The 23,446-nt window shown below is 37.7% G+C and overlaps 3 protein-coding genes across 4 annotated transcripts; 1 reads left to right on the top strand and 2 right to left on the bottom strand.

Moving 5' to 3' along the window:
* Positions 1-130: 130 nt before the first annotated feature.
* On the bottom strand, positions 131-11,419 carry LOC132695646 (solute carrier organic anion transporter family member 74D). Of its 2 annotated transcripts, none has more exons than XM_060660032.1 (8): positions 11,032-11,419; positions 4,043-4,743; positions 3,441-3,721; positions 2,593-2,874; positions 2,376-2,540; positions 2,032-2,224; positions 1,443-1,978; positions 131-1,248 (listed from the first exon to the last, which is right to left on the bottom strand). In XM_060660032.1, the coding sequence occupies exons 2-8, from the start codon at positions 4,654-4,656 to the stop codon at positions 1,148-1,150; spliced, it is 2,172 nt and encodes a 723-aa protein (XP_060516015.1). In that variant the 5' UTR covers positions 4,657-4,743; positions 11,032-11,419; the 3' UTR covers positions 131-1,147. The 2 variants fall into 2 exon arrangements, with proteins under 2 accessions (XP_060516015.1, XP_060516016.1); XM_060660033.1 differs by lacking the exon at positions 11,032-11,419 and having other exon boundaries at positions 4,043-4,241; positions 4,297-4,429.
* Positions 11,420-13,640: 2,221 nt separating this feature from the next.
* On the bottom strand, positions 13,641-23,386 carry LOC132695499 (phospholipase DDHD2). The gene is made up of 9 exons (XM_060659783.1): positions 23,134-23,386; positions 18,584-18,985; positions 16,519-16,889; positions 16,008-16,131; positions 15,617-15,951; positions 15,379-15,526; positions 14,743-15,324; positions 14,496-14,690; positions 13,641-14,446 (listed from the first exon to the last, which is right to left on the bottom strand). Exons 1-9 carry the CDS (start codon positions 23,273-23,275, stop codon positions 13,902-13,904), a joined length of 2,844 nt encoding a protein of 947 aa, XP_060515766.1. The 5' UTR covers positions 23,276-23,386; the 3' UTR covers positions 13,641-13,901.
* LOC132695500 (uncharacterized) lies at positions 20,553-23,188 on the top strand. The gene is made up of 9 exons (XM_060659784.1): positions 20,553-20,675; positions 20,730-20,865; positions 20,922-21,155; positions 21,582-21,827; positions 21,881-22,100; positions 22,160-22,431; positions 22,487-22,660; positions 22,712-23,038; positions 23,115-23,188. The coding sequence occupies exons 1-8, from the start codon at positions 20,661-20,663 to the stop codon at positions 22,861-22,863; spliced, it is 1,449 nt and encodes a 482-aa protein (XP_060515767.1). The 5' UTR covers positions 20,553-20,660; the 3' UTR covers positions 22,864-23,038; positions 23,115-23,188.
* Positions 23,387-23,446: the final 60 nt, after the last annotated feature.

Genomic DNA, 23,446 nt, shown 5'->3' with positions numbered 1-23,446 from the left:
GTTTGATAATGTCCTCCGAGTCAATTAAAACCAGCTGCAGGCGCATGGTAATATATTTCTTTACCGAAGGCTTTAAGGATAAGAGCAATAATAACGCGGCGATTTTTAATTTGTTTATACTAAACCAGGATAAAAAAGGGTGACGAAAAGTTATAAATGTTAATATAAAAGTATAAACTGTTGAGCACCATAATATGGAAAATGAGGTATATTCATTTATATCGTATCTACAAACTCAATACATGGCACAACGTTATTTTTCGAAAAATGAATCTGCTGTATATTACGGTATATCTAAATGGTAACTAATTGTGTTAATGTTTAAATCAATAACCATTTATGTAACATGTCTAACAGAGAGTCTATAAAAAAAACCCTAAATATGTACAGAGGGATCTAATTCTCTACATACAATCGATTAACTACACACATTTGCTTAGAGATAATTACAAGAGAAATTTGATAATATTCATCAGTTAGGATAAATTTTTTCCCTTACTTCATTAATATGGCAATTAAAATTCACTCATTTTTTATCGTTTTGATTATACGAGACAATAATTGATCCTAACCTTGTACAACAATACCTTGGAATTATTGTTTACAAACATTTTCGAAAGGTGCGTAACAAATATATTTAAATATCACAGTTCATATAGTGTTTTCAAAATGTTCAATTTTTGTCATCCACACTGTAGTGGTGTTAAATTCTTTCATTAACAATTACGTCATTAAAAATTAGAATTAAAAGAATTATCTAAATAAGGCAGCCGAAATCGGACTTTCCCTGAAATGACCTACTACAAGGAATTTAATGATACAGTAAAATCCCGATAATTACATTTACCGCTTAATTTCTAAAATAAAGGACCTACAAATAAATTACATTAGAGAAAAATGATAATTTTTCGTTACTTCAATAATTCGAGATTTGTGAATTATCGGAGTTCTACGGTAAAAACATCGATTGGATCGTCTAGTCCCAAAAAACATCGATTAATTTCAGTCAAAGAAAGAATTGAGCGTCCTACGACTCAATTATATAACCTCAGCTAAAATGCAGAATATTCGTAACACCTAAAGTAAAACTCAGTTAGGTACTGTTTAATAAAGAAAAGCAGAAGCGGGCTCGTTTAGTAAACGGCTCTCATCCAGGTGTTTGGTCGTCCACAAATCTAATCTCGGTAGCTTTATACCACACTATCAGATCCACCAGGAACGCGCACAAAAGCAGAGCTCCCGTTGTACCTGAAATATCATACCATTCCACTTTCGGATTACGCAAGAAAATGTTATTCGGGTAGAGATAGTTGTGGGACGCAACAGGTGCACATTTGCTGCCTACACGGCACAGGTGGAATGCATCTCGATAGTGAAAAATCACTGGTCGTGTTTTTCAATTTCGCAAGTGTTCTTACAATTTAAACGTGAGTTTTACTTACCGTGGTAGAACATCCTAAAAGTGTAGGCATCGTATAGCCCACAAGCTCCTTTCTCTCCGCAAGCCATTTTCCATATTAGGCATGCGGAATCCACCACAGCCCCATAAATTATGGGACAAGGAACGTTCCCAAATAATCCGATCGCGAACTGAATTAGCCCTAAAGCCATCGCTTTGTCTACAGGATCGACGCATCGTAAAATCAGCAGCATAGATCCCACTTCCGATGTCGAATGAATAAAAACAAATACGGAAAATAACACGATGTATAAAATAAAATTGGAACATTCCAGGTCGCAGTATCCGATTGTCGCTTTGCCCCACTCCTCGTCGTCTTCGAACGTCACATTTAACTTCTCCAAGCACATACATTCGGAATATTCGATGATTTTGCCGTCTCTTTTCGTATAATTCTGGCAACCAGCATGACACGGAGATAAATACGTTTTGCCGTCTTGCCCGCATATCGGTTGAAATTTGTCTTTGTTGCAATTGCAGCTGGTTTTGTTGCAGCTATTTAGCAGCACGGGATCGAACCTTTGAACATCGTCGTTGCGAGTAATGTCGCCGCTTTTCATCTAAATTCTTACCCTTCCGTTTGTTGTAATCCGGCTACGTCATTCGTAGGACAACCGATAAACATTAAGAGACCCATCCCCAACGAATAAACGATGGCGGTAAATGCAATCCAGCCCGCGACAAAGCGTGCGTTTGGTTTGACTCTTAAAATGAAAATTCCACTTAGAATGATGCCTACACCCATGACCAGAATCCCGCCAACACCTAAAAAAGAATGAGCCATAGTCATTGTCCGTTCTCGTAAATTTGAAGGAAATATTTTGGAGGCTACAGTGAGTAAGCCGAAGTGTAGACATATCACACTATTTTGTTAGGTTAAAATTTTAGTTTATAAATTTTTCGAATATTTTTGCACCTGAAATCATGTTAGCTGTCGGCGTGGGCAGTCTGAATTGAGATTCCAAGTATTTAGGTAAAAATGTATACAAGCCCGCTATTGGAAGTATATGTAAAACGCTACTTGCGGTTCTAAACATCAGAATATCGTTTTTCAAAAGTCTTTTGACAGTCTTAGGAAAATCTGAAAAAAAAATTATATTCCAGCAGATATTAAATCTAATTGTATAATTTACCTCTTATACTAGGATGTTGTTTCTTGTCCGCGCTTTCTATCTTTCTAATTCGGTGTATTGGCTTAGCTTTCGGAAGTCTTTTTGGGAAAGCGAACATCGCTATCGAAGCTAGTATAAGCAACCCTGAGATGATAACTAAACCTAACCACCACGCGCCCACCCATCTTGGGTCTGAAGAATCGATTTTGGGATCGACAGATAGATCGGCATAGACGCTAGTACAAAGAGATCCCACTATGAATCCGAACGCTGGACCCAATATTCGAACTCCGATTGTGATTGCTGAAACAATCACAGCATTTTATCCTGTTGGGTTCTTCAAATCTTAACTGAAGTCAATAGGATGACCGGCGAAACGTCAGCAAGGTCTAGGCAGGAAAAATCGTTTTTTTTTTTCGCCAGGCCATCCTGTAGAGAAACGTATATAAGGAATGCATTTTGAAAATTATCAATGACATCGAGAATTTTGTTTTCGTAACTAACCTAAAGTAACAAAATGCAAGTGGGTATTATATCTGGTCGAGATAAGGTTTTATCTGGCATCATGGATTCCGACGCAATTAAATTGTCTCGCCATTTTAATATTTTAAAACCTGACGTAGTCTCAACACAATCCTCCTTCATTAAAATAAGCAAAAAAAAAAACGTATAAAAATATGCTAAAGCTTAAAATCAAAAGTGCAGAACCGTTAGAAATCGCTATTCGTATTCGATTTATCGCCTTTTCAATTTGCTTATGTAAATGGGCGTGTTTGTATAGACATCACCTGTGGCTTTTCAAATGTTTAAATGGCCCTTGCTGTACACATACTTAATTAAGTGTGACGGATAAGTACAATTAAAATTACCGAAATACAACGGAGATTCTTTACTGGCGACGTTGTCATCGATGTAGGGAATTCCCAATGTGTAAACAGAAGTTTGCCCGAGCCCGACTCCCAATAAACTTATGAAAAATATCGCAAGGACGATGTTGGTCACACTCGGATGAATTTGGTGACTGGGCACCACATCTTCGTAACACGTTTGTATTATATCCGGCATCTGCTCCGAGTATTCCGTGGCATTGAAAATATTTCGAAAATAATCCGTCGAATTCCCATTCGGTGCTTTGCAAATGTTCGGCTCCCTGATAATAAAAATATCACCTAGTCGAAAAGTTTGATTTAATGACTAAATGGGCATTAATTTCTGATATTGGTCCCTGTGAGTGAAAAATATTATCCAATTATCAGAATAACCGATATGAGGAGAGTTGCCCTTGTTTCACAGTTTTGACCAATCACGATCGATTAATGTAGGTCAGCGGATCGGGGGCGGAGTCAACGATTTCGAGGCGCCTGTAAGAAGCGGTCCCCACGCGTACAAAATCCGGCGACTCCTCCTTAAATCTGTTGACCTACATTAATCCGCCGCGATTGGACAAAATTACATATGAAGGACGACTTACCGAATAATCCCAGTCAGATCGTTCGCCGTAATTAGTTGTTTACCGTATATAAAATGAGGTAGGGAACAGGTGAAAGACGATACAGCGAAAAGGACCATACCCCAAGCGATCCACTTAGGCCTATGTCCTTGCCCTCCGTAATAGGTGAGGAGCAAACAGGACCCAATCTCCCCTATTTCGGTCGCGCTCATTATAATCCCTGTGATTTTCGATTGTATTTGAAAGAGTTTTTCTATAGTGGTGATCGCACTCACGAGGTACGTGTGATACATCCCTTGCAATACCCACCCCACGCAAAATACCGCGAGAAACGCTTGCTTCGACGCGAACATATTGGACCATTTTGGTGAACAGACGCCCCACCCGCATTCGGTATCGCTATCACCGTCTTCTATATCAATGGATTCGTTCGTTAGATCACCGTTAAGTTGGTGCGTCTGTTTCTGGTGGTTGTTGTGGTCGTCGTATGTTGTCAGGGCGGTTTGTTCGTCCGCGGAATCGCTGGTTTCCTTGACGCCATTTTGCAAGGGGTTGAGCTCTTCCGGGGCTTCGATGTGAGGCTTGTTATTGTTACTGACTTTGTCAGACATCATATAGCTATCCCTTTCGGTCATTTTTTGAGGTATTCGGTGGGCAGTTGATAGGTTATCAGTCGATTGTGTGATGCTTCGTTCACTCACATGTGATGTCTTACTTTCTTTCTGGAATGAAAGAAAAAACATATTTCGCTGCTATACCTTAAAAAGCTATCATTATTAATAATCAAATATAATAATTAACATCAATTCGACGATGCGGGATTGCGCAACATATATACAGCGCGCATATAAAATAGATTTTTTTAAATGATGGTGGTCGTAAAGCTTATTATTTTATTACGGGCCGTAATCGAATACGTCAACGGCTTAAAATTAATGTAAATGGGTTAAATCGACCAAGAGAGAAATACCGAATATTTTGCAGCGAACGATGTTTTTTTTCTACGGAGCAGACATTTTATTTGATGCCAGTTTAGGGTGAACCTACGTAACTACACGTGAATTGACGCATTTTTTACATAAATTAAAGTAGGAATATTAAGTCTAACGACCCAGTTCTATTGACCGTCCAAACACGTGGCTATCAGATAACGCTCGATCGGTTCCTTCTACTCATCCGATTATTGCGACGTTGCCTCATCCGCATCGATTACAAAACTGAAAAATATATTTTATGAAAAAATCAAAGGTTATTGACATGTGTTAAATAAAAATAACGACCTACATATTCGCTTTTGTTTAAAGTACAATTATATACTTAACCACGCAACGCTTTTGTAGAACATTTTTTTTCCTCTGTCTATAGATGGGATCGTTCAATAAATTCATAAATAACGTTAAATAAAGTGCAATGTACTTACGCGTGTCGAGATTGATTCGCACCTTTAATAAGAAGTTGGCCAAATTCTCGGTTCTCCGAGGTTCAAATTGCAAAGATAAAACGGTTATTTCGACGGAGATTTTGGTATATACCGGGTGTTCCAAGAATTACGTAAATTGCCCAAGAGAAAATGAGTAATTGTTCTAAAACTGCTGTTTGCGAATTATTCGTTAGTTGACATTACTACATTTTGACATGCTAAGCTGTTTTCAAATATTTAGCACTATTTTTAATTTAATAAATAAATAAAATGTGTAAAGCCATCTACAAAATTAATCAAACTTCATTTTTGTCATCAAGAGTGCTATGAAAACAAATTTGGTTTTTATCTGACCAATCGCTACGCACCTTTCATGTCGTTGTATCTTTATCATTACTTTAAGTTTGTGAAATATTTCCTGTATTAAAAATGTCTTATTGAAACTCATCGTAATGGGACAAAGAAAAATATTGACTATTTGATCAATTGGTTAGTCTTCAACAATTTATTAGTTTTGGTTAGTTCACTAAATCTAATGCGATTATAATACATTAATTGAAAATAGTCAAGGATATCAAAACCAAATGGTGCCAGCTCTCTGGGCAATTTTGTCGGAACCAAAGGTGTTGTAGAAAAAGTAAAAGATAAAAACGAAATAATAACAATTCGCAATGTGGAAATTTTCCCCAAAATCCAACTTTTTTTTAACGTTGAGTTCATTGTAGGCCTCCATAAAAATATTGAGATGCGGTTTTCACTGAGTTGCCGAGTCCTTATTTGATCATATTTATATTAACTATTCTGAGATTATGTAAGAAAACGCCACCTGGAAAGCAATGTAAGCAATCGCAATCGCGTCGTACATAGCAAGAATGATAGCAATTCATTTTGGTAAACTTGGAGTCCTTTTGGTCCAATTTTATCCGTTATGACCCTGTAGTTTCTAGGAAGCCCGGTATAAAAAAATTAAATTCCAACGCCAGCGATCCTTGGAAGTTTAGAAATGTGCAGACCTCGTCTTCGCGTACCTATTATTTTTAACTGTATTTATATAGGAATAATGGCAATAGTATAAAGTGTGGAGACGACGTGCCGTCAATACTCAAATAGCCTTTTCTTATACTGTTACAACACTTCTACGCATAAAATATTTTGAAAACGTCGAAACCAGGAACACGGCGTTCTGAACAATACGCGTTAGAAATACATACGTATATATCGTTCACTCACGTATCGGTTTTGCGGTGCTATTTATTCATTAATCCTTTTTAAGTGAAAACTAATAATAGACTTTGCAGTGTATCTCATTTTGATTCGCCTACACAAATATTAATTGATTAAAAATATTAATATAAAATAATTATATTACATTACATTATTTAATAAGACCTTTTAACTCCGCCTGGAATGACGATTGCCTACACTCAGTGTGGCCCAAAAGTCATTCTCGCCGGTCTAACAACCTCACCCTGTAAAAAAAGGCTGGTACTCCAAAAAAATAATGTATAAATAAATAATGTACGAACAAATTGTTAAACTTCGGTAAAACTATTTTTGAACAACTCTTTAAAAAGTACTGCCCTGGGCGTAATTTGTCTTTCAAAGCCGTCAGGACCTCTAAAGTAAATTAGATGTTTGTTGCGTATATGAACGGTTTTATTAATTCATATTATATTAATAATGTTTATTATTATTATATTAGTGCACTGAATGCAGAACGCAGAGTGCATTTTGATTTTTATATATCAGTTAGGAGCGAATTTGAGTGTCAGTGGTTTTCTGCTCCCACAATGTAACTATCGCTTTAAATTTAAATTAATTCATACGGTTAATTATGCAAAAGCAGGAGTTTTTTTTGTTTATTTCGTTAATGCATATCGTAACCCTGCTCTTGGATTAGAAACTTTGCGTTTCCTAGAATCGTTTTATCTACTTAAGCCCTATTAAATTCTTTATGCTGCGGCTTAATTGACGAAGACAATTGATAAATGCTCCAGATAGCCAAACGGAGAAGAAAACAATCGTCTGTTTTAAATACTTTTTTTTTAAATAGGTAATAAGTAACGTCGCATCCGGTTATCCGTGCCTGCTATGACGTACCCTTAGATTGGAAAACCTTCCGCTTTAAATACTTTAAAGAAAAAAGGCGGCCTTGATTTGTCAAAATAAAAACACGTATCGCATCCGGTTATCCGTGCCTGCTATGACGTACCCTTCGCCTTTGACAGTTTGCAGAGACCTACGTATGTTTCGCTGAGTTATTTCGCAAATTTGATTTTAAATATCGCACGTAAATCTTTATTTCGTGTATACGATGGGTGGTAATGTGCTAAGTGACTTCGGATATCGGCCCAAGTCATTGACCTTCCAACGGAACGTGGATTTTCTCAGATTTTGGCTGGTAAAGAAAAATTCATAAGCGCTTGTATATTGTATATTTATTATTATATTAGGTGTTATTAAGTTTTTATGTTCGTTCGAAACGAAAACGCGTTGCTTTGGGTTACGGAGGCGAAAAAAAAATGTCGCGTAACATTTGAGACGTTGTAGAGATGTTTTCGGAAAGTTACGTGTAATGAATGACAGCTAAGAAGCTATTCGTTGTCTTGTAGCAGAGTGTTGAGGTTATTTTATAACCGTTGTTTCCAAGGCATATTATAATTTATTACTCAAGTTATTCGTTTTCTGCAAAGTTGGTCAAGTTTATACAGGTTCTTCAGGCTATTTTATTAAGTTATACGTGATCTTTAAAAAAAACGCCCATGATCGACTAGAGATTCGTTATAGAAAAAAATATATAAACGTACGTCCGGAAATGCTTGGTTTCCAAGATCAATATGTTTTTAAAAGCGGCTTATACCTTACATGCCTGTAGTTAAGTTAATAGTCATCGGCAACGTTTTCTTCAGTGATAATTTTGTAGAACTTTGTAGAAGTTCATAAAATTAAATTTTCAATTTCCACGTTAGGGTTTTCGGTTTATCTAGTTTATCATTGACTCGACTACAGCTTTAAGGGCGGGAGGTTGTTCTTTCTACGTTGGTGCAGCAATCGCAGATAATTTCAGTAGAAATAGTGCTACTGAACACGTCAAAATTAGCAGACCATTCGCTGGTGGCAAATTGGTATTTTTTGCGGGCGTCCGAAAATAGCAATAAACCAGATTTGTTTGGTATCTCGATTTTCTATTGTATCGCTTGTTAAAAAATGCAAGCGTTACTAGGGAACGTGTTTCTAATAATTTAAGTCTCTCTCCGTCTCCGTCTAATATAACCAGCTTTTTTAACCTTGAATACGATATTTGGTTACCAAATTTAAATAAAGTTTATAAAGAAAACGCAAAAGAATAAATTTGGGAGCTCTATTTTGGGTCATATAAATATTTTATTAGATTTTAAAAACTTTATTATAAAACGACTTAGTGGAGAAACGAGAAGACGAGGCGGAATGTATGACGACAGAGGACGGCGTATCGGTTGACCTTTTTTTATCAACTTTCATGTAGCACACAATAAAATTAAGTTCGGAATAATAAATGTACCAGATACTAACACGACTAACAAAAAATAATCGAAGAATATGTCGACCGATATGAGTGCCCCTCGAAGAAAGTGAAATAAATAATATATTAACATTTCAATTGTGCTTGAAACAATTGCCGATTCGCGCCTTTTAGTATCGAACAATTAGAATTAATAATCCGTAATATACGAGATAATCCACGTGAAAGTGAACCAAAAACTTCACTTTTCACCGTTTCGCCAGTAGTTCACGGTAGGTAACGACTTGCTTAGTTCGTCCAACTGTCGATTACTGTGGAATAGGCGTCCTAAACTTGTTTTTGGTTTTACTATATCTTAATGGAGTATTTCTAAAGTTTTCACGTTTCACGATTTTAAAGCGACTTAATTGTGTGGCCTACGTTTTTGATTTACGATTGATATCGAATTCTTTACGTGAAAACAGAATATAACAACGGACAAATCAGCACAATTGCGCTGTCGTTTTGACCCTTTCAAGTTGTATCGAAGCAATTTGTAGATTGCCTTCGAAACGTCCAACTTCAAAAATACTGTACGCAATACATAGAATAAAAATAAAAACATGTTTTGCACGACTATTAATTAATCGATTCGATAAGAATACGGACAAAACGGTTAAAAGTGAAGTTTTTGCTTAAACTTTCACGTGGGTTCGTTAATTTAGCATACGTATATGGGTTATTAATCCTAATTGTTGCTTAATAAAAACTGCCAATTAACTATTGTTTCGAACTCGTAATATGTAATTTATTGCACTTTCTTCGTGGTATATCTGTGTATAATACGCATCGAACTGTTCCTCGACCAGTTCAGTTAGTGCTTACAACAAAACAAAATGGCAAGTATCATCGGATGACCACCACCTAAAACTAAGTTCATTACCTCCTTTTGAGCCCATCGCTATCTGTCTGCGATTATGGCCGCCATTATTGCGAATATAAAACCAGTTCCTTGTAAATACGGGATTTCCAAAAATCTATAAACGTAGCGTAACACTTTCTCATTGATACACGAAAATGAACACGCAATTTTTACGCTACCTTTACGAGTATCGCGTCATTCTAAACCGACGACGAGAGTACTTTTTGTTTGCTTATTGATAACAAACTTATTATTTGTATTTACAAAAACAATGGGTTATTTTCATTATTAAATATTTACCGGTGCCGAAGATAACTGCACTCGTATCTAATACCTTTGCCGGCGTAGACATTAGGTTTCATTGCACCGAGAAATCAAGGTTTTCGAGGGTTCCGACGGGGTTGATAGTTTGCGTGCGTCGGTAATTCCAAATATCCTCGTAATATTTTTTCCAAATATCCTCGTAATATTTTAAATGCGTGTCCCCAAGAGTTAGCGTTTGTTTTCGTAACGCCGCTAAACGAGAGCGTGTTTATTTTTGTTTTTCGTCGGAAACGATTTACTAACCGTTCCGAACGTGTTTATAAATAAAAACAACAACATGGCCGTAAATAGACAAATCGCGGGACGCGCGCAAACGATTCGACTTTCGGAATCGATAATTTTCCTCGAAAAATCCAATCGAGACGCAACATTTTCGGTCTCGAATTATGTGGGCCGAAAAAAATTGGTCGGCGATCGCGTGTGCGCGCGCACGACGCACACGTGGCCGCGTTGCCACGTCGCCCGATCGGTTTGTAAACAAATAAGCAACGAAAACGCCATCCATTAACCCGAATCGCGTTTTGAAACGACGTCATCTCGAATGTCAATTAACGAAATCGAGTTTAAATCGATCCAATCTGGGTTAGCGGTGATGCAATGATTGCCCTTAATTGTTTAGTCTATTTGACGGCGCGGCAAGGGGGAGAGGCGGGTTGGATTCGTGGCAAAAATAGGAATTTCGCGATGACGCGGCAACATCGCGGGACGCATCATGCCCTGTGCTCCCGCCGCGATTATCCTTAAGACCGCGAGACATGGAAGGCGAAAGTGCAAAAAATAAAACTTGACGAGGTCAATCTTCCGCCGTTCGGACGACCCGGTGTATATTTTCGATATCGCACACGTCGAATAGAATCTCTCACCTGACGTCACGCACCAGCTCCGTATAGATGTCGTGTTTTCCCGGTCGAAGATGAAAATAAAACGGGATTAATCGATTGTTTTGACGTTTGACGAACGGGGTAGAACCGGAGCACTGTAAAGCCGGTTTCCCTCTTCGGTTCAAGGAGCGACCGACGTCCGAAAAATAAAAGGAAAAGTGGTGTAATCGAGACGGCGCGGATGATCGGTGAAGGTGACAGTGTTCGGATGAAAACAAAACGCGGTGACGACACCGACACCGATGCTACACCACCGTCAAACGCAGACGATACGACGGTATTGCCGAAGCCAGAATTGAAAGCGACTAAATGCGGCTGTGATACTATGGCAGCGGCGCGACCGACTACAACCGCGACTGCCGTTCGAGGACGTCAGTTTACCGACTGCTCGATTGGTGGGAACATCCGAAGGGGGCCTCCTGCCTTAAAATTTTCAAACACCCGACGGAGCCGCAGAACAATGCAAATTTAATTGACCGTTCCGAGAATCGATTTGACAACTTATTCGAAAAATTAGCCCCCGGTCGTTGGTCAACTCGTTTTCGTACGCAAATCTGGCGGGAAGGGGGGTTGCTTTTCGCGCATCCACTCCCTCTTACCTAAATATTAAGACGTTTATCTAAAACGCCATCGGTGTCCTTGACTTCTCTAAGTCTCTACACGAAATCGATCGAACGATCTCTTAAATCGGTATCTTATGTAAAAAGAAACGGTGTGGGATTTTGTTTAACCTAGTCGACCAGTTAGAAAAAGCTCGTAGGAAGACTTTCTCTTAACGAACGTCCGCTAGAACGTGGAAAAATTTATATTCCCCAAACGAATTCGCGATACACGAAAAGATCGTCGTCAAAACTTCGTCGCATTCACGCACGCTGAATTAATTATGAAGATCTGCCAAATTTGATCGGCGAAACCGTTTGTTTATACTCGCATTTGCCAACGCCGACAATGGCGCGCGAAAGAATATAAAATAATAAAAAAAAAAATTATCGACGCCTTTCAAATTTTTCGGTGACTACGCTTGTGATCTATGACGAGCACAAAAAGCGACTCGTATTCGAGCAAACATCTGCTCGAAAAGGGAACAGGTACACTTTTTCTGTCCCTTCCATGTTGTGCGTTTGTGTTTTAATTTCCTATTATTATTCTATTGTCGGGACTAGTTTAGATATTGTCTATTAGCTTGAGGCGGGTTCTTAATTTTTTTGACCTTTGAATTTTGGCACAACTTGATCTTCACTGCGACGATATTAATATACTGACTGTCTCAAAATATTATTGCGAAGCGGTGGATTGAATACCTGTGTGGTACACACTCATTCGATGGGATTTCACCTCCAAACATTAATTATCGTTTCTTTATTCATTATTCAAAATTTCTTAGCGAATCAACCGCCATATCGCAGTCCCTGCATGAAAGTGAGGTGAAATTAAGAGCGCACATTAGGTTATTATAAATAAATCTTGTTTTTAATAATCGAGAGAAAGTTTTTTTCGACGTCTAAGAAACTAGGACGTTTAACGATTGCCATTTCCGATGTGTTTTTGACTTTTATTTTTGAAGATACTTTTTTTTTACCGATATGGTAACCGAATTATCAGTTCCGAAACAAATATTTGACCTGTCACATCACGAAGACGAGTTTTATCTCGTTTCGCCCCGAATGTTGCCTCGAGGGGTCGATAAAAGGCTCCTTTATCGCTTTTATTTTTGTTTGTTTGGCCAAAATTTCCCTCTCTCTCACTCTCGATGCTCTTTTAAGCCGACATCACTAACGGTCAATCGAAACCGCGTCCTTTAATTATTGCTCTTTCCTCGATTTATATACTAGCTGCGCTTGTTGTTTCCATTTACTCAGGTCAAATTGCTTGAACCGTAAAAAGGGAGTGAAAACAAACATCTTAATCAATTCCCAAAACGCCAAAATTGGAATAATGTGACGATTGTATTTTTATCCAGACGTATTATCAATTGGCAACTCTTTTTATTCCTGAGATCTATTGTAATAAAAAGTGCAAAGTTGAATAGACATCCAATCTGCGGCGATTATTTTTTGAGCGACCAGACGGTCAAATACACTTAATTAACCTTTCGACTAGACGAAGATGTTCTTCTGTGAGAATTGTTCCTCGACTCAATATTTGAAGCAAATAGTTTCGGCCGGTTTTCGTATGAGCTTCACTTGAATCGATCGATACGCCATCTACAATTTGGTACTTTAAAAGCGTTTCGTCCTACGATTCGAATTTCATAGAATTTTACTGTGTTGCCATCTGTGGTTTAATATTCGAACGATAGCCTGCGTTAATTTCTGGAATATTTGACAGTTTTCTAAATTCGAGGATTCGTTTCAAGTTTTAATATGCATATTAACGCCGTAACTCGTCGGATCTGGCTGAACTTGGAAAAAATACACTCTTCCAAAATTTTTATTCTTATATAGATTTAATTTTTTTGAATGATATTCGCAACTATAGAAATAAATGATAAGAAATGTTCCATTTAGTTCCATTAGTTTCCCTATCAATCAATTGAATTTCTAAATATTTACAATATATTACGCATTTAATTTCTTAAAATTAAATTTGATTATTGTTAATAATAACGTTTATTTATTGGTAACGACTACATAAAAATTTTACATTTGTTTAACATATATAGTGAATAAATTCAACAAAAATGTATCAAAAATATTCTTTGCAAGCTCTAGCAATTGCAAGAGAATAATCACAGTGTTTTGAGGCTCAGTGATTCACATAGACACCTTTTTCTTATAAACACAATGTTGGTGTAATAAATAGGGAGCGTATCTGGCAGCTATGGGGCGAAACACCCGCTCATAGAGCATATACTATGTTCTCTTCACGAAACCACTTTTGGGCGGAGCTTGTAAATTTAAATTCACTTGTATGCTACTTGCGGAGTCTGCAGCTGCAGCACTGCTTAGATTTAAAGACGCGGGTTGTCTTTCAATAGTCATAGTCTGTTGCGGAATCTTATCATCTGTTGATATATTCATGGAACTGTATATTTCTTTAAGCACCATTAAGATGGTGTCTTCGGAATCCCAGTAACACACGTGACTGGTTAATGCGAAAATGTATTCATTAAAAAACTCGAGAGGGGCTTCTTGAAGTACAAAATCGATTCTGCGACCTCCATTAAGATTTCCCAATGGAATGTCGGTATGCTCTTCAACTGGTTCCTGATCGTCGTCCTCTTCGGTGGTCGTTTCCAATCGTTTCTGAATCGTCTTGTTTACTTCAGCTTCTAAAGCGGGTTGATCTTGTCTGTGAAACATCGCAAGTTGATAGAAGGAATTCCAAGTACTTTTCATCGACTCGAAAACTTTTTGTTTTAGATCCGCACCCACCCTTGCCATTGTTTCCTTCAATTCTGTAAAATATACATTTATTTTCGCTCCAATATCTTTGTAAAATTGTACCTAAATGCATTCTTTTGCGCCCTTTATGATGAGGAATCAAGACTGGTTTAATCTTAGCCAGTTCGGGGTTGATTAGCGCTTCCAGTCGATAGGCCACAGGGTCATACGGATGAAATATATTATAGAAAGCCGGACATGTCGGAAGAGAGAATTTTTCTCCTAATTTATCCAGCCCTCTGACAGTAATGAACATTCCTAAAAAAACAAAAATAGATCGCGCGCAGTGATGTAAAAACAAATTAGATACCAATGGGCGAGCCGAGAGCAAAAAGAGCTTTAGGATTGAATGTCAGTTTTGGGTACGATATTCTAGGTTGGGCGCCGCCTACAGTTCCCATCAAGTAACTTATCCTTCGTGTTATTTTCCGATCGTCGGGGTCGGATTTATTTTCGCCGTTAGCATTCGCAGCTTCACCTGTTTGATTAGATTCGGATTCGGTAGGTTGGTGAGCCAGCAAGTCAAACAATATCACGGAACCCAAACTGTGGCCGCTAAGGGAAACTTGACCCTTAAACGTGGGGTTCCTTCGTTTAAACAAGTCAAACATGGAGTTCAGTTCATCTCCGACCGAAGACATAATCGTCTGGCAGTACATGGGGCTGGTATAAAATAACACATCTAGCAAAGTGCCATTTGTGAAGTCTCGAAGTCGCGGTATGCTCTCCAATGTAATGCTTTTCAACTGTTTATCGACCCCGGTCTCTTCAGAGTGCAATTTTTCATACCAGCCTATAGGGAGAACTTCTATCCTGTTGACGATACCCTTTTCGCATGACGAACGATAATGCGATTGAATTAGCTGAAGAGAAATGCTGCGAAATTCGTCAACTGAAAATAAAAACCGTGCAGACAACTATTTAACCTTGAACCAACCCAGCTTACCAACTTCCTCGATAGTTCGAAATTTGAGGTCACATACTGCACCGATTCCATGCACCATGAACAGTAAATGGTCTACTTCGGCTGGCTCACCGTCGTCGATGTCAAATTCATCCATGCCTCGTTTAACTACTCTCGGTTTTGGCTGATTCTGTAAATTGTAAACTGTGAGCGATTTGCGTGCTTTTTGCGTTTTGTGGGAGTGTTATAGTGGGATAAGTGGTTTATTGGGATCACTTACTGGAGTATTTCCCCAAGCGTCCGGCACTTGAGTAGTGGGAAACAATACAAGCACATCGGGCCCGTGGAAAACGATAGTCTCCCCACTAGCTAATTCCACTTTCCTATGCCATTGATTTGATTCAAAAGCTATCCTGAATTCTTCTTCTAATTTGTTGGCAATATTTTCTTCGTACGGAACGTAGCGGCCGTCGCTACTGTTTTTATAAAACCAGGAACAACGTCTGACTTCGGAGATCTTTCCTTTCCAATAAACGGGCATTCTCTGACGCCTTAAAATGTTCACGTCGAATCTGCCGCCGTCGGTTGATATTACTTTATCGGGATCCAACTCGTCTGTAAAGGATATTATTAAGAACATGATAAACGATGGGAAATATTTTTATATATACTAGAGGTAAAAGCATGTTCCAGCGCGAGCGAGTCAATCATTGAAAATGGTTGCCATATTACTTTGCTTTCGATTTCTTTTTTGAAAAACCAGTGTCGATATACCGGGCGATAAGCCTGATTCGTCTGAAATTAAAATAAGCGGCATAACTTGATCGGATTATTGCGCTTAACTACAGAGTGTCCGTGAACATCATCGATATTTAATGAGAAAACTATAAGTAATAAGAATTTGAATTAAAATATTAATTTTAAATGGAATGCTCTATGTTATTGCTTTTTTGAATTCCCCTGAAAATTCTAGACATATTTATGTCATAAATTTCGTTTGTACTGTACTGTACCTCTTTCCCATACAGAATCCTTTGAAATTTTGTTTCAATTATCTGTTGAAAATGGCAAAAAAGCAATAATATATAGGGTGTTCAATTTAAAATAAGTAGACTACCCGGATTTTCCAATTTTTGCTACGAGATGAACGAAGTACGACACCCTGTATAGCTTTCTACTCACCGTATTTGCCGCAAAATCGTTAGAGGCCGAGTAATTTAATAATACAGAATCGGGTTGTTCTTCTAAAGCCTCGCTTGCAGGTATGGCGTCCATGACGGGTCCTTGGTAATGCTGGGGGTGGGGAATTTGGGGAGGGAAGTTCGGGAAACTCACGGGTGTCGGCGAAATAGGTTTAAACTGATTTGGTAAATTAAACGTGGCTTCCTGTATTGAAGATGTAGAACTAGCCGGTGAAGCAGACGTCGGTGGTTGCAAAAAGGTTACCTGAGTCGGGGGCTGTTGAGGGTTAAATATAGGTGCACTAGTGAGTCCGGGTACCGGCGCGTAAACCGGACGTTTTAGACCGGGTCTCCTGAATGAATTTTGGGGCCCTAAAATTGTTTATTGCTAATAGGATGGGTATGGTTTGTTCATAGATATAAGAAAGTGACCAATTGCTTTTGAATGGGATTATCCAAGGGTGGTAATACAATGCAACAAGATTATTAAATTAAATAATTTTACTTCCTGTGTTTAATATTCTTTGCTTTGGTATACTACTTAGTTTAAGTTTATTAGTAATCATTCTTATTTCGTCCGTAATACACCGTGTGTTGAATCGTGTGCGAATTATGCAAAATGTGTGCGAGTCTAGTGTATCTCAGGAGATGCTCCCGTCCAAATGTAGAAAACACTATTCTATTGAGACTAAGGAAGTTATAAACAATGTTTATGTGACTCTCATTGAACGTGGTGCCAGCAAGCAAGCTTCTTTAGAATAAACGGCCACATTGACGAAAAATTGTGAATAATCCCATTTCAGCGAGGAAAAAAAGAAGCGATGCTGACATTTGCTCGAGTGTAGATGAAAGTGATCAAGATATAACACGGTGTAACATTTACCAGTTATACGAGGAACAAAGCGTGCCTACATTTGATATCTTAATTAGGAGGCTTGAAAAAGATGAAACCGGTGTTGAATGTGGCAGAACTACCTTATGGAAGTGTATTCAACACATGGGTTTTAGATTTAAAAAAATTGACAAAAGGCAAGTTTTAGTGGTATCTTTTAGAATTCGGAAATGGCGACTGGAATATCTAGCAAAATTAGGATTTACAACAAAGGCCAATTATTTACTTGGATGAAACCTGGTTCGACATTTATGATACCCCGGAAAAGGGTTTGGTTGACTCAACTGATAAGTGTAAAACAAAAAGAGGTAAAAGAAGAACTATTTTGCATGCTGGCTCTAAACATGGTTGGATTCCAAATGGACTTTCTCTGTCTGCGAAAAATATTAAAGATCCTTCTCTAGATTACCATGAAGACACCAAGGCTGATTTATTTGAAAGTTGGTTTAAAAACAAACTAGATCCAAACATTCCTCCTAATAGCGTCATTGTAATGGACAATGCAAGTTATCACAGTCGACAGTTGACTAAAACCCCTTCCTCGTGTGACACAAAAGCAAGAATCCAAAACTACATGTATAATAACGACATTTATTTTCACGAAGATTATACTAAAAAGCAATTAATTGAAGTTCTACAAAGCTTGAACCTACAAAAGGAATACGTCTGTGACAATTATGCAAAAAATCTAGGGCATATAGATTTAAGGCACCAACTGAAATCTGTCATTCTTCGTAACAATGTTTTTCCCCGTGTTAACTTCAATGTCCTCAAAACTTATAGAAACCGAAGTTTTTAACATCCCTCCACAAAGTTGGGCAAATTCTGTTAAACAGAATATAGAAAAGGCAGAACAATCGTATATCCATATTGCAAATAATATAGAACAAATAATAATTAGAACAGGCGATGATAGCAATAGCGATACTGATATATTATGTAATATTTTATTAATAATTTGTAATTTTATTTTAGATTTTAACATAAATACAGACATAAATCAATAAATATTTAGTATCTTTCCTAAAAAAACCCCAAATAATTAAATTCTAAGCAAAGTACGGACCTGTTCGGCCATATTTCATTCTTACAGCTTGCCCGAGTCTTTCCTTAATTCGTATCATTTAGTCACTTCTTATATCTATGAGTAGCCTTTAATATTACAAATTGATACCTGTTGGTGGTGGTTTTACAACGTCAGGTTGCTCTGGCAAACCGCTTGGTGGAAACAAGGGTACCGGCGGAGCATCGGGATTGCTCTGGCCGATAACGCTATCCAACCCCGCCGGGGCCGCCACTGAAGAATCGAAATCTTGTTTTTGATTACCGCCCGAATTTAGTTTTAAATAATTTGAAAACGAAGATAAGATCGAAGTAATATTAGAAGTTTCTTGTTCGGTGTCGGCTGGTTTGGTACCGTAAACGTTGAAATTGATATTCGTTGACTGTTGTAATGGCGGTTGTTGAAAATAATTGCTCGCAACCTGCGGAGGTACAGCGGATTCAATCGGATTCAAGAAAGCTGACGTTTCTTGAGTGTTCTGTGGAGGTGCGGTACTGCCTTGAAGCAATGTTTCTAGAAGAGAAAATTCATTTGATAAATTAAATTGAGAAGTTCGATGGGCTTAAAATGGACTTTTACGTTTAAGGAGATTGGATTGGATTGGAAGGATTATATATACTCAGCACAACTTTTTGGTCACATGCACAATTAGGAATCTTTTAAGAATATATAAAATATATTCATTTTTTAATATAATTGACAATAAAGCTGATTGTAGTTGATATATTTTAAAGGATCTTGGTTCATGGAAACTATATTAAAGAATATTCATTATTGTAATTGCTTTATTATTAATTGTATTCTATTGACTTATCACTTTGAAAAGTTTTATAAACAGTCTCATCTTTAAATCACATAAAAGGAATCAACTGACATAATCTTCCATCAATACTCTCAAATGTTTTTCACTGATGTATCACAAAAGCAAAATTTGACTTTTGCGATCGCTATCGAGGAACGTTCGGCAAAATAAAAAGTTTTGGCGGTCCATATATAGACCGCATACACCGAACTAGTATTAAATTTATTATTTATTCAAAACTGAAAAGACTTTAAATGTTTCAAACAAAATTTTCAGTATTTAATAATTACTTGAATACTGTCACTGTCATTGCATTTGTCAGCAAGGACAATCATTGCTACGAAGTTCACGTTGTAGCCATAAATGGACTGTCAAAACATATGTTATTTTTATAACCCTAGGACTGATGAACAGTGTGATGTGATACATCATTTCAAACTATTTCTATAAGGTGGGAACTACATATTGGTGCCGTTGGTTTCAACGAACTTGGCACATACAAGTGTTATCAGTAGAAATTTCGAATAGTTAAGTATAATCTCGTGCAGAAATGTTAAACGACTTCCGACCTAGCCCAAATTTGTCATATTTGACTACAAAAGGCTTATAAACCGTAAATATTATCAGTTCACCTGCGTATTTTCCAATCGAATTGGCAAAATGCGTGCGTGTGTATTTTGGGTCATTTTTTTGGGATGCGTTTTAACGCACTCTTTGAATATTGTAATCAACACCCCAAGTTTGTCTGAAAGCTATAAACTGTTTTCAAATCTTTTAAAAAATAAGCATGCAGTAATGCTAGTAGAAGATACCCCCGAGTGTATTCAAACCGCGTTCGATTTTGCCAGTGAAGTGTCGGACATAGACGTACAGTTTTCCCTCATGAAGTTCAATTCGTCTGGTAAGTTGATGTAAAAACACCGCACGGGACTTTTAATTATACGATGGATTTGAAGGTGTGACCACTATTTTGGAAACCAGCCTCAATGACACGCGAAACGTTCAAAAGGCACTGAAATTTCGGGGCGTCGAGAAATCAACGTCAAATACTAATTCTCTACCGTTTTTCGCCATACTTCACGCTGCTCAGATTTTGCCGACAAATAGTTCGATAATACTTTTTACGGACGCAGAAAACCAGGTCGATGAGCGTTTGGCTGGATTGGCTCGGGATTTTGTTTTAAAAAAACACATATCTGTAAGCACCTGTTTGCCAAATTTTCTTTCCATGTGGCGGTGTATATTTTTTGGTTCTAGGTAAATATCGTTTGGGATAAAAGCCCAAATACGCTGAATGGTTTATTAAAAGAGCTTAGTATAAAGTCCGATGGCGGTATATTTGCTTTGCCAGAATCGAAGTTTCGAAATCCTGAAACTCCCGTAGAAATGAATTTTCAAATGGTAGAGCGCGACGTCGTTATTTTATAAGTCTATTTTACCGTTAACCTATTTTAGAGCACTATTTTTCTGAAGAAAAACCTCCAAGGCAAGGAAGAGGATGTTTCATTTGCGGTGGACTCGGACGTTACGGGGCTAAATATCATCGTTGATCCCATTAATACTGCGAGTGTCGTTCTTTCGTCTGCCGGAGGTAATTTTTATAAAAAACCCACTATCCGGTGTTATTAAATTAATCGTACGTTTTAGGGCTTAAAATGTATTTTTCCAAAAATGCGATCGGAGATGACGCCAAGAAATTTTCGACCCAATCGTTTTCCGAATACCAAGAAGACGTTTTGGAAGTACACTTGAATTTCTCCGGGAAACTAAGCACCACGGGTGTTTGGAAAATCGCAGTGGAGGGTGCCGATTGGTTATATAACGTTGCCGTATTTGGTTTCACTAGTATCGTAGCCCAAGCATTTATCGATAAAAAGATAGGTATGAAAAATAAATGTGTATTATAAGGTTTTTTTTTAAATAAAACTCTGAGGTGTGCCTACTTACATATTATGGGGTAAAATCCTTAAAATCACTAAGCACAAAAGTCTCGTACAAACAGCAAGAGAGTTTGGTATGAAATTAAGGAATTTGGACTTTGGACAAGCTCATGATTTAACGCTCTAGTCAACAAAATATGAAAGTATCGTGACCTCGGGTGCGTGTTTACTGATTTGTTATTATTCCAGAATTGAGGAACTATGTTATTTATGACGTAACGTTTTTTTTTAATTCCCGCGTTTTCTCCCGTGCAAATATGGCGGCATCTAATAATATTGACAAGTACCACGAACTTTGTAAACACTAACAATTCGCATTCGCAATTAAATATACAATTTAGCAACGTATAGATAATTTCCAAAAAAGTTTCAGATTATAAATTTCCGAAGGATATTGTGAAATTGGGCGTATCAGGGAATGTGCGTGAGATCACCGACATCTTTTTTGTTGATAATATCGGACATTCAGCAAGTAACTTTACTTACAAGTTTAACGAAAGTGAAAAGTATGTCGCCGGAGATAACAAAACCCAACACGTCAATATTGAAATCGACAAAAATCCGAACATCCAACTTCCTTTGTATGCGCTTATTAAGGGGAAAGATGCTCAAGGTAGGGTCGTAGATGTTTGCGTGGGGCCGAATTTAAATTTCAGAAACTTGTAGGACATACTTTCGAGCGTCTAGGTTACGTCGGCAATCACAGAGGTCTCTTTCCGTCTGATCCCTTAACTGTTGATGTTGGAGTGGGATCGGAATTAATAACGAAAGGGCAGAGTCGCCCTCAGGTGTTTTTTGAAGTGACAAACCAAGGCAACGATGTCGTTACAGTAACGTTTACGTGTAGCGATCAGAAGTATATATTGCAATCGTTGTCAACTTATAGGTCAGCCTTGTTGGTCGCTACAACATACCGCTATTTAGCTTTGGTTTTTTATTTCATAGGAAGGTATTAAGCCCTTTAGAAAGTACGATAGTGACGCTCACGCTCAACACGAAAGGTGGAGTTTATCAGGACGAAATAACGTTCTCAGCCAAAGCGGGATCTGTTTTTGTGCAGAAAAAAATTTTGGTCGACGTTGATTCTTTCAATTATTTTGACGATACCGAACCACGAATTGATTACTCATATACCAGCGATTGTACGGACGTAATTTTTTCTAAATGCGAAAAAGGAACTTGGACGATTGAAATAACGGCCCAGGATCTGGATTCGGGTACAAAAACGCTTTTTTAATTTCGAAAAAAATTATGTTTTTGCTTTTTTTCTAGGCCTTTTGCAATTAAATACGATACCGAAAGGTTTATACGTCCCGAATTCTTATACAGCGGGCACCACAGAAGCTGTAAAAGGGTTCTACAGCGATAGCTGTTGCAACCCAAACTTGAAAATAATTGCCATAGACCGTTTAAATAACAGACGTATTTACACAGTCAACGCATATCGTACGTATAAAAATGTGAAGGAATATGTAATAATTAATGCTATCTTTTTAGACGCAAGATGGAGCCCCGGTGCCATAGCCGCCTTGGTACTTGGCATTATTTTGTTTATACTGCTGATTGTCCTAATAGTGTGGCTGGTGGTGAGGTGGAAGAAACAAAAAGAGAGCTACGATTTACCCACGTATCGAGGGGGAGGAATATGACAATTACTGAATTTAATCATTAACGAACAAAATCGTTTAGATTTGTGGAGCAATTTGGCGATTGAATCTGATGTTTCAGGCTCCGATTCTAGTAGATCTTAATGCGGATTTTCCTTTATATTATTTTTTTCAATAAATATGCGTTATTTACTTACAATTCACGCAAAATTGGCAGGTATTTCGACGACTATCAATACTATTTGACGTTTAACATAACCTCAATATTTAAATCGTTTTGAGTGATGATTCAGTTACGTAAAAATTACACACCTGAATTGACAGTTACCACGGGTAACGCTGGTTTTTCCATTGCGGGGTGTAAAACGGCATTTTGAGAAAAATCTTCAAAGGTTCCCCCCGTAACCGATGCACTGAATAACGTATTTTTAACTTTTTTTGACTGGTCGCTCATATTTGAATCGAGATCGCGTGTTTTTCTACACACTCGTTAACTTTTAAACTTATTTTGCAACAGCTGCTCCTTCGATCACAAAACATTTACAATATGTGGTAAAAAGGTGTATGTGTGAAATGCGAGTTGGTCAAATAGGTTCCTGTTTACTTATAAATGTTCGTGTGGAAG

This window comes from Cylas formicarius, unplaced genomic scaffold (genome assembly GCF_029955315.1).
Source record: "Cylas formicarius isolate icCylForm1 unplaced genomic scaffold, icCylForm1.1 PGA_scaffold_12__32_contigs__length_19106922, whole genome shotgun sequence".
Lineage (NCBI taxonomy): Eukaryota > Metazoa > Arthropoda > Insecta > Coleoptera > Brentidae > Cylas > Cylas formicarius.
This window is presented reverse-complemented; position numbering and strand designations above follow the sequence as displayed.

Bases quoted from the DNA above. Each gene is read 5' to 3' on its own strand.
- LOC132695646 (XM_060660032.1), bottom strand. From the start codon at position 4,656: ATGACCGAAAGGGATAGCTATATGATGTCTGACAAAGTCAGTAACAAT. The intron at 2,541-2,592 runs GTAAATTATACA...TTTTTTTTTCAG, and splicing joins ACAACATCCTAGTATAAGAG to ATTTTCCTAAGACTGTCAAA. The intron at 1,249-1,442 runs GTAAGTAAAACT...ATGATATTTCAG, and splicing joins TTTTAGGATGTTCTACCACG to GTACAACGGGAGCTCTGCTT.
- LOC132695500 (XM_060659784.1), top strand. The intron at 21,828-21,880 runs GTAGGGTCGTAG...AGAAACTTGTAG, and splicing joins TAAGGGGAAAGATGCTCAAG to GACATACTTTCGAGCGTCTA. The intron at 22,432-22,486 runs GTACAAAAACGC...CTTTTTTTCTAG, and splicing joins GGCCCAGGATCTGGATTCGG to GCCTTTTGCAATTAAATACG.
- LOC132695499 (XM_060659783.1), bottom strand. From the start codon at position 23,275: ATGAGCGACCAGTCAAAAAAAGTTAAAAATACGTTATTCAGTGCATCG. The intron at 16,132-16,518 runs GTGAGTAGAAAG...TTTTAATTTCAG, and splicing joins ACGATTTTGCGGCAAATACG to ACGAATCAGGCTTATCGCCC. The intron at 14,447-14,495 runs GTACAATTTTAC...TATATTTTACAG, and splicing joins GCGCAAAAGAATGCATTTAG to AATTGAAGGAAACAATGGCA.